The sequence below is a fragment of the Bubalus bubalis genome, chromosome 2 (genome assembly GCF_019923935.1).
Source record: "Bubalus bubalis isolate 160015118507 breed Murrah chromosome 2, NDDB_SH_1, whole genome shotgun sequence".
Lineage (NCBI taxonomy): Eukaryota > Metazoa > Chordata > Mammalia > Artiodactyla > Bovidae > Bubalus > Bubalus bubalis.
This window is the reverse complement of record NC_059158.1, coordinates 173,272,430-173,290,275: the sequence shown is the minus strand read 5'-3', so window position 1 is coordinate 173,290,275 and position 17,846 is coordinate 173,272,430. Positions and strand designations below refer to the sequence as shown.

The window sequence follows — 17,846 nt, the reverse complement described above, 5'->3', positions numbered from 1 at the left end:
AGAGCCCTAGGCCCATCTTGTACTTCCCCAGACACAAAACTGGAATCAGCCTTTTCTCAAAGGAGCTATGGTACATTTCAGTGGGGGATGAAATTAGAAACCAACATTTGAACACCCAGGGCGCTCACTGTTATTAGGGCATTCTTTTTATATTCTTTCTGTGCTGGTGGTGGTTCAGTCACTAAGTCATGTCCGACTCTTACAACTCCATGAACTATAGCCCGCCAGGCTCCTCTGTCTGTGGGATTCTCTAGGCAAGAATACTAGAGTGGATTGCCATTTCCATCTCCAGGGGATCTTCCCTACCCAGGAATCAAACCTGGGTCTCCTGCATTGCAGGCAGATTCTTTACCAACTGAGCTATGAGGGAAGCCCCTTTCTGAGCTAGAAGATGCATATTTAAAAAATAATGAGTTCATGATAATATTTTCAATTTTAACATTACAGTGTTTCACTTAATTTCTTTGTCTTCTTAATTGTGTTGGATTTGAAGGGGAATGAACATGAATCTGTGTCAGAACTTTGTAACAAGAATAATGCCTCATATGATAACCATAATACTGCTACTGTCTCAGGAAAAATTAAGATACACTTAAATTATGTACTTTCAGCATTTACTGAGTAATATGTCAGTGGTTAAGCAGAAGATAATAAGTGTACTGAGTGTTAGTCCTATACGTATTCTTAGCTATGTTACCAGACTGCATTAGTTTTCTTGGGTTTTTTGATTACTTGTATTTGGTGGTCTACTTCATAGCATTCCAACTTTATCTGAATGAATATGCCATAAACATTAATTTAGCATTATATAGTTAATATTATGTAATAATTTTTAGGTTAGAATCTATAATCTACTACTCTGATAGGTATTGAACAAAGTTATTTATTACTAACTATAATATATAATTATTCATCAATTATAACCTCTTCCCAAAGCATTTCACACATATTAACTCATTTGGTCCACACAACCTGAAGTGTATCCCTATTGGTAATAAGGGAGCAGTTACGAATAATAATAGACCAATATGTAGCAGAACCACCATCTTGGTTGTTTATAACTAGTATCCATTCTGGTCATCAGGCTTCTATTCTGTTTGCATGGTACCCATACCTTACCAGTTGTTAAATACTTTGACAGTCACCCTGGAGGCAGGTTTCTGTTTTAAATGACTTGCTTCATTATACATGGTTAATAAATGACAAGGTTAGAAAATGACAGAAGCAGAACTAGTTACCTGAGCCTTCCAGTTCCTAGACCAGTCTTCTTTCTACTACATCTTTCATTAATAAAAGTGGCAATAATCCTTACATCAAAAAATATTCTTTTATAAGTTTACAATTGGGACATTATTTTTTCTTCCTTAAGCAAAATAACAAAATAGTTTTTTCTCCTGAATTAAGATATGTAAAGTCCTTAGAATAGTATATGGTAGATATTAAGTGTTTGCAATTATTATTCTGGGAATATGTCCCATGTTACCTCAGATATAAAAATACTATTGGATTAAGGGATATGTGAAATTATTAAGTATGTAATATTAACCATGAAAACATAATAGATATAATTTACAGAAAGCTAGTGTTTGATATTTCTGTGACATTACTTTATTACCAAAACCTGTGAGCTTTTTCTAATAAACTAGATGTTAATTTAATATTAATGCTTGGCTTTGAACATGTTAAATTTATGAACTGGTTCTTAGAATATCAAACTCTTCTGCTTTTGAAAAATCTTTTGTTTTTTTAATCGCTCTTTAATTCTCTACACAGATTCACCAGGCATGCAAACTTATCTGCAGAAAATGCAAGCGCCATGTGACTGATCTAACAGGTCAAGTGGTACAGGAAGGAACTAGGCGCTACAGACTCTGTAACGAGTGCCTCGCTGAAGTTGGCATAGACAGCCTCCCCATTGATCTGGAAGCTGAACAGCATCTTATGTCCCCATCAGATGGAGATAAGGATTCCAGATGGCACATGAGTGAAGATGAGAACAGATCGTACGTGGAGATAGTTGAGGATGGGTCTGCCGATCTGGTCATACAACAGGTGGATGATAGTGAAGAAGAAGAAGAAAAGGAAATAAAGCCCAACATCAGGTAGCTGGAGTGTGAACCAACAGAGCCTGCAGCTTACACTGACGTTCTTGTGTCACTCTCTTTCCACGCCCAGAGTCTAATCAACGAATTATCAGATCAACTTAAAAGTAATGCCCTGACACCACTTGCATGATTTCTGAACAGGCCATTGTATCCATCCTGAACTTTACCGCCCTAAAATCTGTTGCTGCACTAGAAAGAAAGACCTAGCTTGAGTTGACACGCTGGATGAACAATTAATCCTCTTACTTTTATTGTGTTACAGAAATACCTTTTTAAAAAAAATACTGAAAAATCTACTTAGGGAACTTTTTTCAAAGAAAATATTTTCAATAAATTCACCACAACCAAACTTGATATAAAATAATTTCAAAGTGTTTCAAAAACATGTAAACTACCACTATTGAATTTTCACAGGGAACTAGGTCAGAGCACATTTAAGGGTCTGGAAACCTACCTGACTTAACTAATTAGACTTTCTATTAACTTTGCATCTAAAACGACCTATCATAATTCCAATATCCTAAGTGTTTTAGCATTATGGCAGAAGGCAAGTCTAAATGTTTGAAGTTGTTCACATTTGAAATTTTTGTCATTAAATTAGAAGTTACTCTTATGAGTCAGGATTTAAAAAAAAAAAAGATGAAGAAGCTGACCAGAAATTATATATAGACATCATTTTCTTAAAGCAGGAACCTAATATTGTCAACGTAGTTTTTGAAGATCGGTCAATATAGCCATCTTCTTCTCTAAAGAAAAAAAAAGAAAACAAAAACTGGAGGTTCCTACCAGTTCTTAAGCGTAATTTCCTACATTTATATACTGCTTTATTATTTATAAAGTGCTCTTTCTTGCATTTCCCCACCTAATCAGCAAGGTAGATAGCACTGTCTCTAATGTACAAATAAGGAAATTAAGGTCAGAAAGTTTAAGTGGTGGGACCAGAGATTGGACAGGTTTTGATTTTAAATAGTCCTCTTTCAACTGTCTCTCCTTGAATTGTCAAACCTCACCAATCTGCAATAATTATAAAAGAAGCCTATGAGAATGAGAACGTATGAAAGAAGAGGAATTTAATCATCTTCGACAACGTATAATACCTTGCATTAGAGCTATTCAAGAAGTGTCAAGCAATGTCCCTACAGTATCTATTGACATGTTTTTATGTTATTTATATGTAAAATTTATATATAAAACTATTTGAACAAGTTATTCTCCTAAGTTCTTTAAGCATCTTTGCTTGTTTATGTAATTTTTCCAAACAAACTTTTCTACCAGGATACAAAATGAAGTTTTAACGCCTCCCCATATGAATTATAAAACATTCCAAAATTACAGTCAAAGTGAAGAAGCATTATTTTAGTTGTAAAGATTAAATACTAGAAGTAAAGAACTGTCCTTCATAAAAGTCTTGGCACGTTATCCCAATTAAGCTTCTTTTAATTTAATTTTGATAGAGAGAGGCTCCGTATATTACTCTGTATTTTTAACTGCCATGACATACCTCAAGATAGTTTTTATGTTATTATTTTCTCTTATTCTTTAATTAATGATTGTCCTTAATACCAATTTGTGGGCTAAAGTGGTTAATTTCTTTCATTTTTTTTTTTATTAATAGGTGATGACCACTTTGTTTTATGGTACTTAATTCTGATTTTTTTTTTTCAAGATTCTCCTGATGGTAAATTTCCAGTTGCTTCAAGACTGGATAGTGTGCATTGCGTTTGTTGTCTCCCAATATGACCATTGCTGAATCAGGAGTCTCAACAACTAAACTGTTACACGTGAGAGAGGGAACATAAGTATAATATGAGTCTGAACCATTGGAGCCAATAAGAAAAATGACTGATTTGAGCTTTATTTATAGAAATGAAGTCATGCTTGCATGTGTATACTTTAACGCACTTTAGTCTATGACCTAAATGTTCTTTAATGCTCCTGTATTCTGCATGCAAACATCAGCATGAATGTCAGCACAGGCCACGGAGCACGGTGCCACCAGCACTTGTAGGGCCTTATCAGAGATGTGCTTTCTCACAATTGTTCATAAGAAGCATCGCGGTCCCCACAAAACAGAGATGTGCTTTCTCACAATTGTTCATAACAAGCATCGCGGTCCCCACAAAACAGCTATCAGAGTCACCAGATTAGATAGCACATCTGTTCTGTTATTTTAGTATATAAAAGAACATTTGTGACATGTTTGTAAGTTGTAAATAATAGCTACAGTATCATATCATATTTACCTAAGACTTTAGAGACCAATTCTTTTCTAGAGTGAAACTGTCAATGAATGATTTCTAAGAAAACTGAATTCTTTGGCTCTTAAATGTGGGAAAATGTTACATAGGGGTATAATCTGTTAATATAAGCTTTATTTATGCCAAGATTTTTTTTAACATTAGGAAAATAATGGAAGTTGGTTAGACCAAAGTTTGCTCTTACAAGAATGCTGTTTGTCAGCTTCTGAATACCCTTGTAAGTCTATGGTCCTCAAGAGTATCTGGTTGATGGGATGAAGTTTTGCAAAAATAAAGCAGCACTGCAGTCATGTTTAGGGTCTGGAGGAAGCAAAATAGACTAGGTTGGTGGTTTAAAAGGGTTTTTTTTTAACTCACGAAACCCTTTCTTCAAATAAATTGTTTCATAGAGAAGTTCAGCATTTAAAGCAAACTAATAATAGAGCTGCTCTGGTTAAAGCTCCTTGTAAGCCTTTCCCCACACACTTCTGCAGAGCTCAGGAGTCCAACGCTGAAAACCCTGGGCAGGATCACTTTTTAAATTCCCTTTGAGCATTACACTCTCGCTTTATTACTCCTGCTACTCCCGGCACTTCTAAGCTGGTAACCATAGAATCTCTTAGAGCAGCAAATCACGTCTTTACAAGGTTTCTTCTATAGTTACTACATCTTAAGACCTTTTTCAGAACAGATTTTTCAGTATTGTATGTTTGAGTGATGGAATCAAGCATGGTTACTTCTTTTATGTGGCCAAGTTACCACTGAATGGATAAAAAGTTTAGTGTTTCAGCTACTTATGAGCTCAGAACTCAATTCATTGAAGTTATTTTGCCAAGTCTTGCTAAGATGTATTGAAATTTCCACTCATACTGGTTATATGTATTTGGAGTCCTAAACTTCATACTATGGAAGAAATCACTAAAAAAAAAATATAGCATAAGATGTGTTTAACTGGGAAGCTTGATATTAGTAGGTACTGGAGGACCAAACTTTATAAATGGAAAGTTGTATGTTATTTTATATTAGAGTGGATCAGTATTACTATTTATCATTTATATAGCATTTTATATTTGCAAAGTATTTAATAATTTTTATGTTATTCTTTAAGTATCTATGAAATAGGATGTTTATCACATGAAAGGTAAAGAAATTAAGGCACAGAACAATAAAGCAACCTACCTAAGACAACACAGTGAAACAATGCAGAAATTGGAATTAGAATGATCAGATTTTCTGAATCTTAGAATATCAGCTTAAATCACTGAGGTGTGTTGTGTATTACTCTATTTTATAAGATGAGTTTATACAAATAACAATTGTTTTAAAGCTGACATCATTGTATGTGGATAATAAATCCTATACAGAATAAATATTATGTAAAGGATGTGACTTTGGTTACAAGAGTTTCAATGATAAAAGATTCAGATTGTTACGCCAGTGGCATTATTTAGCCAGCTGCTTTATTATATTGTAAAGTATAATTAATATTTTATTTTGATACAGGAGTTTCTTAACTGTTGACGCTAATTGTGCCATGAAGAGACCAGAAAAATGAAATCCACAGAGAATCTAAAAACTTCATTTTCTAACTTGTCAGCCTTCTCCATAAAGTATTAGTGCCAACAAAAAGTGGAATATATTGATAAGACAGACAGGAGAAGCCAAAGGACTAACTTCTAAAAGCAGATTTTTAAATTTTTTTTTCCAGTGGAAAGTTTATTTTACTATATTTTACTTTATTTTGGCCATACTGACCCGCATGCGGAATCTAAGCTCCCCATCCGTGCCCCCTGCAGCGGAAGCACTGAGTCCTGACTACTGGACTGCCAGAGTGAAAGAAGGTGGTTCAGTTGTGTCCGGCTCTGCGACCCCATGGACACAGTCCATAGAATTCTCCAGGCCAGAATACTGGAGTGGGTAGCCTTTCCCTTCTCCAGGGCATCTTCCCAACCCAGGGATCGAACCCAGGTCTCCCACATTGCAGGTGGACTCTTTACCAACTCAGCTAGCAGGGAAACCCTGGACTGTCAAGGAATTCCCCAAAGGCAAAACATTTTGAAATGTACTTATTTAAAAGCATGATAAACACCTTTCCTCATCTCTTTTTGTTTTCTTCACACCAGCTATAACCATTGCATATTTCATCACTGTTAGATAGGAAGCCAGTGACCAGGGTAATGCCAGTCATGTCTTTACCTTTGGGCTTGATTTGATTATTTGCAAATATTATTACATTAAAGACAGCTTGTCAAGTACATCTGAGAACTAATTATACTTTACTTCCCTCTTTCAGATTTCTAAATACACAGATCCATTATACAGTTTCTTGATTTGCTCATTGGGAAAATATTTTTAATTCCTTATTGATATTATTTACAACTATTTAATTCTTTTATTAACTTATTCAGCCCATAAGGGAAAAAATGGAACATTTTTACCTAGATCAGTAGTTCTCAACCTTGACTGCACTTTAGAATCATTCGTGGAGCTTTTAAAAATACAGATGCATAATTAAAGCAGAATCTCTGGCAGATGGGGCCTGTGTATCAGTATTTTTTTTTTAATATTTCTAGTGTTTCTTTTATGTACAAAATAGGTCCCCTAGTCAAAGTTTCCGTTTGTCCTCCCCGACAGATGCTAAGGATGGGCAGTAGAACCATTTCACCTTCCAGTCCACTGGTTCTCAACCCTATAATTAAGAGGGAAGAATTTAAATATGGATGCTGAGTTCAAGAAAACATTTTTTGTGAAGTTTCAAGATACTGTACATGTTCCCTCATCTAAAGTTTTTATTAGGATCAAATAATATGGACACTAAATTAGTGGGTAGTCTTAAAATAACCCATTTTTACTTTGGGATGTATTTGCATTTTTATTTGATTTTCAGTACCTATTGCAGCCTGGGAATTCACATAGTACTTCAGAGTAATAAAAGAACTATATTAGGAATATGTGACTGAAATACTGTGTCCTGGTATTTTGCAAGCTGTAATGTTTCTTCACTTTTTATAAAGAAACCAGAATACTCTCCAAGCACTGTGAAACTTAATTGTTACACATTTACATTCCATCAATGAATTGAATTAAGTCAGTTTTTATTCAAGTTAAATTTCATACCAGAGAAATAGAACTCGAAAGCAAGATGTCTTATTTAAAAAAGGCTTCAGATTAATTTGGAAACAAAAATAAATGTCTCTGCTTTATTTACTTCAAGTATTGGCATTGAACTTTTTTTTTTGAAAATAACTTGAAACGATTTTTGCTTCGAGCATCATCCTCATTCTCACAGTTGAAGTTGTTTGCAATTCAAACGTGACGAGTGTATCTGTTCAGTAGCAGTGTGCATTGCAGACACCACTGCACTCTTAACCAAAAGAAAAAATTAATCCAATAACGAAGTGGCACTTTCTTGCAGAATTCAAAAAGGGTAAACGCTGAAATAAAAGAGATAGTGTGCCTTTTATTGCATATTTGAGTTGATTTAAAACTTTTTTTTTCCCCTGGGGGGAAAAATTCACAAGGAATACAGCAGTGGAAAACAGAGCCTATAAGCATTGGCACCAGATGCTCCAGTATTTGGGGGCCGTGTTAAAAAAATGAAAGCCCATGTTTTTCCCTGACCACCAGCAATACTTATTCGTGCTCAGATGGATGGTCGTGTGGCTTCATATTCTTATTTTCAGAGAAGACTACACCAGTGGGTAGAATTGAAGAATAAGAATCTTTCTTTTCCTTTTCAGGCTATTTCCCCTACAACTACTTTTCCTGGAAAGCTATCAGAGAGTCTGACAGTGAGACCCCCAAAGAGGGCCCCAACTTACTAGACACCCCTAGAGCTAGATTCTGGAAAGCAGGATGGTGAATAGAAAATGCTGTATTGTGCATAGTGGGTGCCTGATAAAGAGCCTCAGTTAGCTGGGTCTTTACTAGATCTAATGCCACTGAACTAGGCACTTACTCTTCCCAGTTTAAAACAGGAGGAGACTGAAGCTTAAGAACTGACCACAAAGTCATCACAAGTCTAGCCTGCACAGTGGGTTGGCATAGTTCAGTTCAGTTCAGTCATTCTGTCGTGTTTGACTCTTTACGACCCCATGGACTGCAGCACACCCGGCCTCCCTGTCCATCACCAACTCCTGGAGTTTACTTAAACTCAGGACCATAGAGTCAGTGACATCATCCAACCATCTCATCCTCTGTTGTCCCCTTCTCCTCCTCCCTTCAATCTTTCCCAGCATCAGAGTCTCTTCTAGTGAGTCAGTTCTTCGCATCAGGTGACCAAAGTATTGGAGTTTCAGCTTCAGCATCAGTCCTTCCAATGAATATGCAGGACTGATTTCATTTAGGATAAACTGCTTGGATCTCCTTGCAGTCCAAAGGACTCTCAAGAGTCTCCAACACCAAAAAAAAAAAAAAAGAGTCTCCAACACCACAATTCAAAAGCATCAATTCTTTGGTGCTCAGCTTTCTTTATGGTCCAACTCTCACATCCATACATGACTACTGGAAAAACCATAGCTTTGACAAGATGGACCTTTGTTGGCAAAGTAATGTCTCTGCTTTTTAATATGCTGTCTAGGTTGATCATAGCTTTTCTTCCAAGGAGTAAGCATCTTTTAATTTCATGGCTGCAGTCACCATCTGCAGTGATTTTGGAGCCCCCAAAAATAAAGTCTGTCACTGTTTCCATTGTTTCCCCATCTATTTGCTGTGAAGTGATAGGATGGATGCCATGATCCTAGTTTTCTGAATGTTGAGCTTTAAGCCAACTTTTTCACTCTCCTCTCACTTTCATTAAGAGGCTCTTTAGTTCTTCTTCACTCTCTACCATAAGAGTGGTGTTATCTGCATATTTGAGGTTATTGGTATTTCTCCTGGAAATCTTGATTCCAGCTTGTGCTTCATCCAGCCCAGCATTTCTCATGATGTACTCTGCATAGAAGTTAAATAAGCAGGTTGACAACATGCAGCCTTGATATACTCCTTTCCTGATTTGGAACCAGTCTGTTGTTCCATGTCCAGTTCTAACTGTTGCTTCTTGACCTGCATAAAGATTTCTCAGGAGGCAGGTCAGGTGGTCTGGTATTCCCGTCTCTTTCAGAATTTTCCACAGTTTGTTGTGATCTACACAGTCAACGGCTTTGGCGTAGTCAGTGAAGTGGAGTAGGTATTTTTCTGGAACTCTCTCACTGTTTTGATGACCCAACAGATGCTGGCAATTTGATCTCTGATTCCTCTGCCTTTTCTAAATCCAGCTTGAACATCTGGTAGTTCACAGTTCACATACTGTTGAAGCCTGGCTTGGAGAATTTTGAGCATTACTTTGCTAGCATGTGAGATGAGTCAATTGTGTGGTAGTTTGAACATTCTTTGGCATTGCCTTTCTTTGGGATTGAAATGAAAACTGACCTTTTCCAGTCCTATGGCCACTGCTGAGTTTTCCAAATTTGCTGACATATTGAGTGCAGCACTTTAACAGCATCATATTTTAGGATTTGAAATAGCTCAATTGGAATTCCATCACCTCCACTAGCTTTGCTTGTAGTGATGCTTCTTAAGGCCCATTTGACTTCTCATTCCAGGATGTCTGGCTCTAGGTGAGTGATCACACCATCATGGTTATCTAGGTCATGAAAATCTTTTTTGTACAGTTCTGTGTATTCTTGCCACCTCTTAATATCTTCTGCTTCTGTTAGATCCATACCATTTTTGTCCTTTATTGTGCCCATCTTTGCACAGGCTTCAACAGTATGTGAACTGTGAACTTCCAGATGTTCAAGCTGGATTTAGAAAAGACAGAGGAACCAGAGATCAAATTGCCAACATCCATTGGATTATGGAAAAAGTGAGAGTGTTCCAGAAAAACATCTACTTGTACTTCATTGACTATACTAAAACCTTTGACTGTGTGGATCACAACAAACTGTGGAAAATTCTTCAAGAGATGGGAATACCAGACCACCTGACCTGCCTCCTGAGAAATCTTTATGCAGGTCAAGAAGCAACAGTTAGAACTGGACATGGAACAACAGACTGGTTCCAAATAGGAAAAGGAGTACGTCAAGGCTATATATTGTCACCCTGCTTATTTAAGTTATATGCAGTGTACATCATGAGAAATGCTGGGCTGGATGAAGCACAAGCTGGAATCAAGATTTCCAGGAGAAATACCAATAACCTCATATATGCAGATGACACCACCCTTATGGCAGAAAGCAAGGAAAAACTAAAGAGCCTCTTGGTGAAAGTTAAAGAGGAGAATGAAAAAGTTGGCTTAAAACTCAACATTCAGAAAACTAGGACCATGGCATCCATCCCATCACTTCATGGCAAATAGATGGGGAAACAATGGAAACAGTGACAGACTTTATTTTTGGGGGCTCCAAAATCACTGCAGATGGTGACTGCAGCCATGAAATTAAAAGATGCTTGTTTCTTGGAAGAAAGGCTATGATCAATCTAGACAGCATATTAAAAAGGAGAGACATTACTTTGCTGACAAAGGTCCATCTAGTCAAAGCTATGGTTTTTCCAGTAGTCATGTATGGATGTGAGAGTTGGACCATAAAGAAAGCTGAGCGCCAAAGAATTGATGCATTTGAACTGTGGTGTTGGAGAAGACTCTTGAGAGTCCCTTGGACTGCAAGGAGATGCAACCAGTCTATCCTAAAGGGCATCAGTCCTGTATATTCATTGGAAGGACTGATGATGAAGCTGAAACTCCAATACTTTGGCCACCTGATGGGAAGAGCTGACTCATTTGAAAAGACCCTGATGCTGGAAAAGATTGAGGGCAGGAGGAGAAGGGTACGACAGAGGATGAGATGGTTGGAGGCATCACCGACTCAATGGACATGGGTTTGGGTGGACTCCAGGAGTTGGTGATGGACAGGGAGACCTGGCGTGCTGCAGTCCATGGGGTCCCAAAGAATCGGACACTACCGAGTAACTGAACTGAACTGAATTTGCATGAAATGTTTCCTTGGTATCTCTAATTTTCTTGAAGAAATCTCTAGTCTTTCCCATTCTATTGTTTTCCTCTATTTCTTTGCACTGATCACTGGGGAAGGCTTTCTTATCTCTCCTTGCTATTCTTTGGAACTCTGCATTCAGATGGCTATATCTTTCTTTTTCTCCTTTGCCTTTTGCACTCTTCTTTTCTCAGCTATCTGCAAGGCCTCTTCAGACAACCATTTTGCCTTGTTATGTTTCTTTTTCTTTGGGATGGTCTTGATCACTGCCTCCTGTACAATGTCATGAACCTCCCCCCATAGTTCTTCAGGCACTCTGTCTATCAGATCTAATCCCTTGAATCTATTTGTCATTTCTTCTGTATAATCGTAAGGGATTTGATTTAGGTCATACCTGAATGGTCTGGTGGTTTTCCCTACTTTCTTCAATTTAAGTCTGAATTTGGCAATAAGGAGTTCATGGTCTGAGCCACAGTCAGCTCCCAGTCTTGTTTTTGCTGACCATATAGGGCCATATAGAATATAATCAATCTGATTTTGGTATTGACCTTCTGGTGATGTGCATATGTAGAGTCGTCTCTTGTGTTGTTAAAAGAGGGTGTTTGCTATGACCAGTGCATTCTCTTGGCAAAACTCTGTTAGTCTTTGCCCTGCTTCATTTTCTACTCCAAGGCAAATTTGCCTGTTAATCCAGGTATCTCTTGACTTTCTACTTTTACATTCCAGTCCCCTATAATGAAAAGGACATCTTTTTGGGGTGTTAGTTCTAGAAGGTCTTGTAGGTCTTCATAGTACCGTTCAACCTGAGCTTCTTCAGCATTACTGGCTGGGGCATAGACTTGGATTACTGTGATATTGAATGGCTTGCCTTGGAAACCAACAGAGATCCTTCGGTCGTGTTTGAGATTAACAAAACGTCGTTTCTGTCGTTTTGGCCCAATACCGCCAGGAGGAGCTAGTGTGCTTTACCCCGACTTTCCGTTCCCTTAATGCGGTCTGTGGATCACAGCCCATCAGTGCCTTGGGCGCCCCTGCCCCTCGCGCGCCCCACCCCACCCCACCCCCAACCCTCCATCCCGCTCTCGCTGGTAGGGGACGGCGTGCTTGGCCTCGCTGCTGGGAGAGGTGGGGTCATAACTCTTTAAGAGAAAAAACAAATGTTTTAGCCTGACGGCCAGGGGAGGTAGGTTAATATGGTAGATGAAGAAACTGAGGCCTAGAGTGCTGAAAAGTCTTGGCCAAGTTTGGAAAGTTAGGATGTTTCAAGAAGGAAACTGGAAGCAGAGGCCTTGAGTCCTACCTTTAGGTAACTGTGTGTGTGTACTTGGTCACTCAGTCGTGTCTGACCCTTTGCCACCCCATGGACTGTAGCCCACCAGGCTCCTCTGTCCATGGAATTTTCCAGGCAAGGGTACTGGAGTGGGTTGCCATTTCTTTCTCCAGGAGATCGTCCTGACCCGGGGAACAAACCAGCTTCTCCTGCATTTGCAGGTGGATTCTTTACCACTGAGCTACCTGGGAAGCCATAGATATAAATATCCACATGTTGGAAAATGAGGCATTTATAATGACTTTGGGAACCCCTGTCACATGCAAGGGAAAGTCCTGGAGGAACTTTACATTCCAGATATATATATATATATATATATATATATATATATATATAGTCAATGATGGTGTGTGGTAGAAAGTGCCAAGTGCCAGAGGTACATCCATTTATTCAACCAATGTCTCAGTATCTACCATCTGCTGTCTCCTCCAAGCTCTCAGATTCCTAGGTGGAATTCAGACAAAGAATTTAGGTGGGAAGACTATCACATTTATTAATTTTGTTTTTACTTATAAACAAACATAGATAACAAAAATGATCTTTAATGCCAACATGCAAAATAACACTGCTATATTTGAAAGAAAAAAAAAAAAGATGACTTTGAAACTATACTTTAAATAATGGAAAGAACATCCAATTAGGAAACACAAGGGAAGGACAAGAGAAATGACCTATAACTAAGGAAAACTAGCAAATAGTTGAGCACAGGGGACAGAAATGTAAGAGGAGTTCAAGTAAATGCTAGTGTGAGCTGTGGGGGGATAAGGGCACTGCTGATAGAAACAAGAACTTGGAATGTGGATATGAAAACACACTAAAGATCTCTCCCTAAGAAGAATATCACCAACGGCTTTGGAATCAGGAAGAACTGGAATCATCACTAAACAGACCATTAAAAGCCGGAAGGTACGAAAAAACAGAAGCCAGTTCTCTTGCTTCTTAAGGTGCTTGCAACATGAAAAGAGAGTTGACTACTACATATATTAACTGACTTAAGGAACTTTATGAAGTTTGTATTCATAGTTTAAAATGTCTGAGGATTTCACTGGGCTTCCCTGGTAGCTCAGTTGGTGGTGAATCCACCTGCAATGCAGGAGACCCGGGTTCGATTCCTGGGTTGGGAAGATCTGTTGGAGAAGGGATAGACCACCCACTCCAGTATTCTTGGGCTTCCCTTGTGGATCAGTTTGTAAAGAATCTCCCACTAATGTGGGAGACCTGGATTGGGAAGATCTCCTGGAGAAGAAAAAGGCTACTCACTCCAGTATTCTGGCCTGGAGAATTCCATGGACTCATAGCCCATGAGATTGCAAAGAGTCAGACACGACTGAGCCACTTTCAAGTATTTCACTGGAAATAAGAGGACTCAAAGAGCGGTGATCAAACAGGTGGGGTGAGTCCAAATAGCTTCTAAGAGGTGAATTTCCAATTATATTTTTTTAAAAAAGGACAAGATTGGCAGGTAAGAATCTGGGCAACAGGTTAGACAGATTTGCAGAACAGAAAGTAGATTACTTGGTGATTGCCTAGGACTTGGAGGGCTGATCTGGGGGGTTACTGCTTAAAAGGTAGCAACTTTCTTTTTAGGGGGAAAACGTGCTAAAGTTGATCATGGTGAGGGCTGCACAACTGTGACTATACTAAAAGCCACTGAATTGGGTTTAATGGATGGATTGTATGGTATGTGAGTATCTTAAAAGTGTATAAAAACAAAGAGAAAAAGAATCTGGACAAGAATTCAAAGGTAGGAACTGATGAGTTGTGTGTTATGGACTTTGGTGGATAGGCTGCACTGGTTCTAAGAACACTGGGCAGGCCCTTGGGAACATCCATAAAAAAGAAAAGGAAGATACCCTGTAATCGATTCATCTTTCTTCTCATTGTGACACAGCCCTTGAAGGGTTAATACTGGAAACTGCAAGGAAATCAGGAAGGGACAATCAATGGAAGGGAGTCCTGTAGAAGGCACCCTAGCTTGGCTTAAAGGGACAGGCACAGCTTTTGAAAACAGCTCAACTCAGATATGGAAGAAAGAAAACTAAAAAGCGGAAGAGAGAAGGCAGGAGGAAAGACAGAAGGGAGTGACTTTGTTTTCCGTTCTGAATTAACAGACCGGAATGGCACTGGCTGCCAGAGTTGTCCTTAGGCTGGTCACACCCCCTAACCAAGCACTGATTTTTTTTCTGTTCTGGACTTCCAAAAAAATTAAGATGAAAAAGTAAGGGGGCTGTTAGCATTTAAGCTTGTCCCAGTAATAGTACTAGCCCTCACTTAGCATTACTATGTCAGGCAGTCTTGAGCTTTATATTTATCAGTTCAGTTCAGTTCAGTCGCTCAGTCGTGTCCGACTCTTTGCGACCCCATGAACAGCAGCACGCCAGGCCTCCCTGTCCATCACCAACTCCCGGGGTTGACTCAAACTCATGTCCATTGAGTCGGTGATGCCATCCAACCATCTCATCCTGTCGTCCCCTTCTCTTCCCGCCTTCAATCTTTCCCAGCATCAGGGTCTTTTCAAAAGAGTCAGTTCTTCTTTATGTGTATACATTCAATTCTCTCAACAACCCTTCACCAGTTACAGTTTGGAAATTAAAGCACACAGGTTCACCAATGTGCCCCAAGTTAGACAGTGAGTGGAGGAAACAGCACTTCCACCCGTGATTTGGCTCCAGTTTGTGCTGTTAACCACTGCACTCCCAAAATCCTCAAAATAAAAATGTTACCACAGCAGTGTTTAAATTCCAGAGCTCCAAGTATAATTCCAAAATGACTCCCCTTCTCTTCTTTTACAGAATAAGATTCTTTTAAAAAAATATTTATTTTTGGCTGTGCTGGGTCTTCGCTGCTGAGCAGAATTTTCTCTGGTTGTGGTAAGGGGGGCTCCTCTCTAGTTGCGGTTCGTGGGCTTCTCATTGCGGTGGCTTCTCTTGTTGTGGAGCACAGGCTCTAGAGTGGTCAGGCTTCACTAGTTGTGGCTCATGGGCGTAGCTGGCCCACAGCATGTGAAATCTTCCCAGACCAGAGATTGAACCTGTGTCCCCTTCATTGGTAAGTGGATTCTTAACCACTGGACTACCAGGGAAGTCCACAAAACAGGATTCTTCACTATGGCAGCAAAGCTGGGGGCACCTGGTCCATGAGTGGTCATTATCTCCATTTCAGAGTTAAACTGAGCCTCGGAGAAGTTCGAGAAATTTCCCAAAGTCATACAGCTAGCAAGTGACAGGGTTAGGATGTGAATTCATGACTCTAATGTTCAAGCTTATATTTGGAGGTAGTTTAAAAAACACACATGCGTGCTAGGTCGCTTCATTTGTGTCCAACTCTGCAACCCCACAGAATGTAACCCCACCAGGCTCCTCTGTCCATGGGACTCTCCAGGCAAGAATACTGGAGTGGTTGCCATGCCCTTCTCCAGGGGATCTTCCAGAGCCAGGGATAGAACACACAGTGGTGTATTTATTTGGCAGTGGGAAAAAAAATAATATAAAGCCACTATTTTTTACTGACTTGTTCTGATATTAGATTTCTACTGTCAAAATATTTTTACTAAATAACGTTGGTTTTTGAACTTTTAGAGTACGTGTCAAAGAAAATGAGACAGCCATTGTCTATCATCTATTTTTGAGTTCCACCTTACAAACATCGCCCAAGTGTGAAGTGTCTCCTTATATGTAAAATGTGAGAAGTAAAAGTTATTGTACTAACTTCACAGGGCTATCACCTGGATCACAAGCATAGAATACAAATGTGATTTGTTATATATTAAAGGATATTGTATAATGATAATGCATAGTGTCTGCAGTCCCCAGTCTGCCGCTACTAGCCAGGGGGTTGTAGGTGTCACTAATCTCCTTATTTGTAAAGTATAGGCAACTGTACTACATATAGAATTGCTGAAAAGGACAAATGGGTAACATACTAAAACCATCTGGAAAAATGTTTTGTACAGAGGAGACCTGGATATGTGTTTATGACAAAATAAATATGTTGGCCCTAAGAGGGCCAACAGAAAGTCCTAAGAGGACTTCCTTGCATGTCCAGAATTCAACATTAACTATTTGTTCATTTCACAGGTAACAAAACAGAGTGTATTATATGGGAAATATTAATAACTGGTCAATTACTACAGTCACTAAGTGCTGAGTAAGTTTATTCTGGAAGGAGCTTTCAGAGAGTATCTTTTCCAACTTCCTGATTTTTTAGATGAAGAAACTCAATTCTCAGTCTGTCTGGAATTTCCCAAACCTTCTGAAGCTCAGACTGCAGAAAGGGGCAGAATTCTAGTCTCCAAGGGGCACTTCCCCAACTTCCAGGAGGGTATAAACTATTTTCCCACCTTTTCTTCTTGAACATCCTTTGCCAGAGCCCACGTGGTAACAGCAAGGTGGAAAGAGAACTGACAGGAGTGGTTATAGGCACATGCAACCACTTAGCCAAGGCATCAGTGAGAAAAAGTCATCACATCACTACCGTTGCTTTCCTGAAGTCGCCGCCATCACGTTACACACCGCTGTACCATGACAATGGCTGTCTGACCAGTAGCAGACCTAGATGGCGTGATTTGGACCTTTCAGGCTAAACTACTGTTCCAGCTGTTCCAGGTATCTTCTCTTCCTCAGCTCAGTTGTTTAAAATATATTACTAGATCACAGACATTTAAAATTGGAAAGAAACGGAGGAATCACTAATGCACACCTTTCATACATAGATGAGGAAACGGGCTCACGGTCAAGCAGGAGAGCAAAGGCTAGGAATCGAAGCTTGTGACCTGCAGTTCTAGCGTTCTTACGGACGTGCTCAAGCAGCTCATCTGCGGTCTCTGCTAAAAGTGACAGCGCTCTAAGAGACTCAGTCCACTGACCACTGAGTCATAACGTGTATTATGTGTCATCTAGACTAGTGAACATCAAACAAGTGAAACTGAATAAGCCTGCAAATCTTTCGTTGCTGTTGTTTAGTCGCTAAGTCGTGTCCGACTCTTTTGTGACCTCATTGACTGTAGCCCGCCAGACTCCTCTGGGATTTCCCAGGCAAGAATATTGGAGTGGGTTGCCATTTCCTTCTCCAGGGGATCTTCCTGACCCAGGGATCAAACCCAAATTTCCTGCTTCACCTGCAGCGGCAGGCAACCTTTTTTTTTTTTTTTACCACTGAGCCAACTGGGAAGCCTAAATCTTTAAAGCTAAGTAGAGAGGCTTAA

The 17,846-nt window shown here is 39.2% G+C and overlaps 1 protein-coding gene across 2 annotated transcripts in view; it reads left to right on the top strand.

Annotated features, from left to right (window-relative positions):
- Positions 1 to 5,726, top strand: part of ZBTB8A (zinc finger and BTB domain containing 8A) — a 58,830-nt gene extending 53,104 nt beyond the window's left edge. For both annotated transcript variants that reach the window (XM_006054645.4, XM_044937975.2), the window contains one exon: positions 1,774 to 5,726. In XM_006054645.4, the coding sequence (XP_006054707.1) occupies positions 1,774 to 2,106 (333 nt within the window). In that variant the 3' untranslated portion in view covers positions 2,107 to 5,726. The remainder of the gene's footprint in view (positions 1 to 1,773) is intronic.
- Positions 5,727 to 17,846: the final 12,120 nt, after the last annotated feature.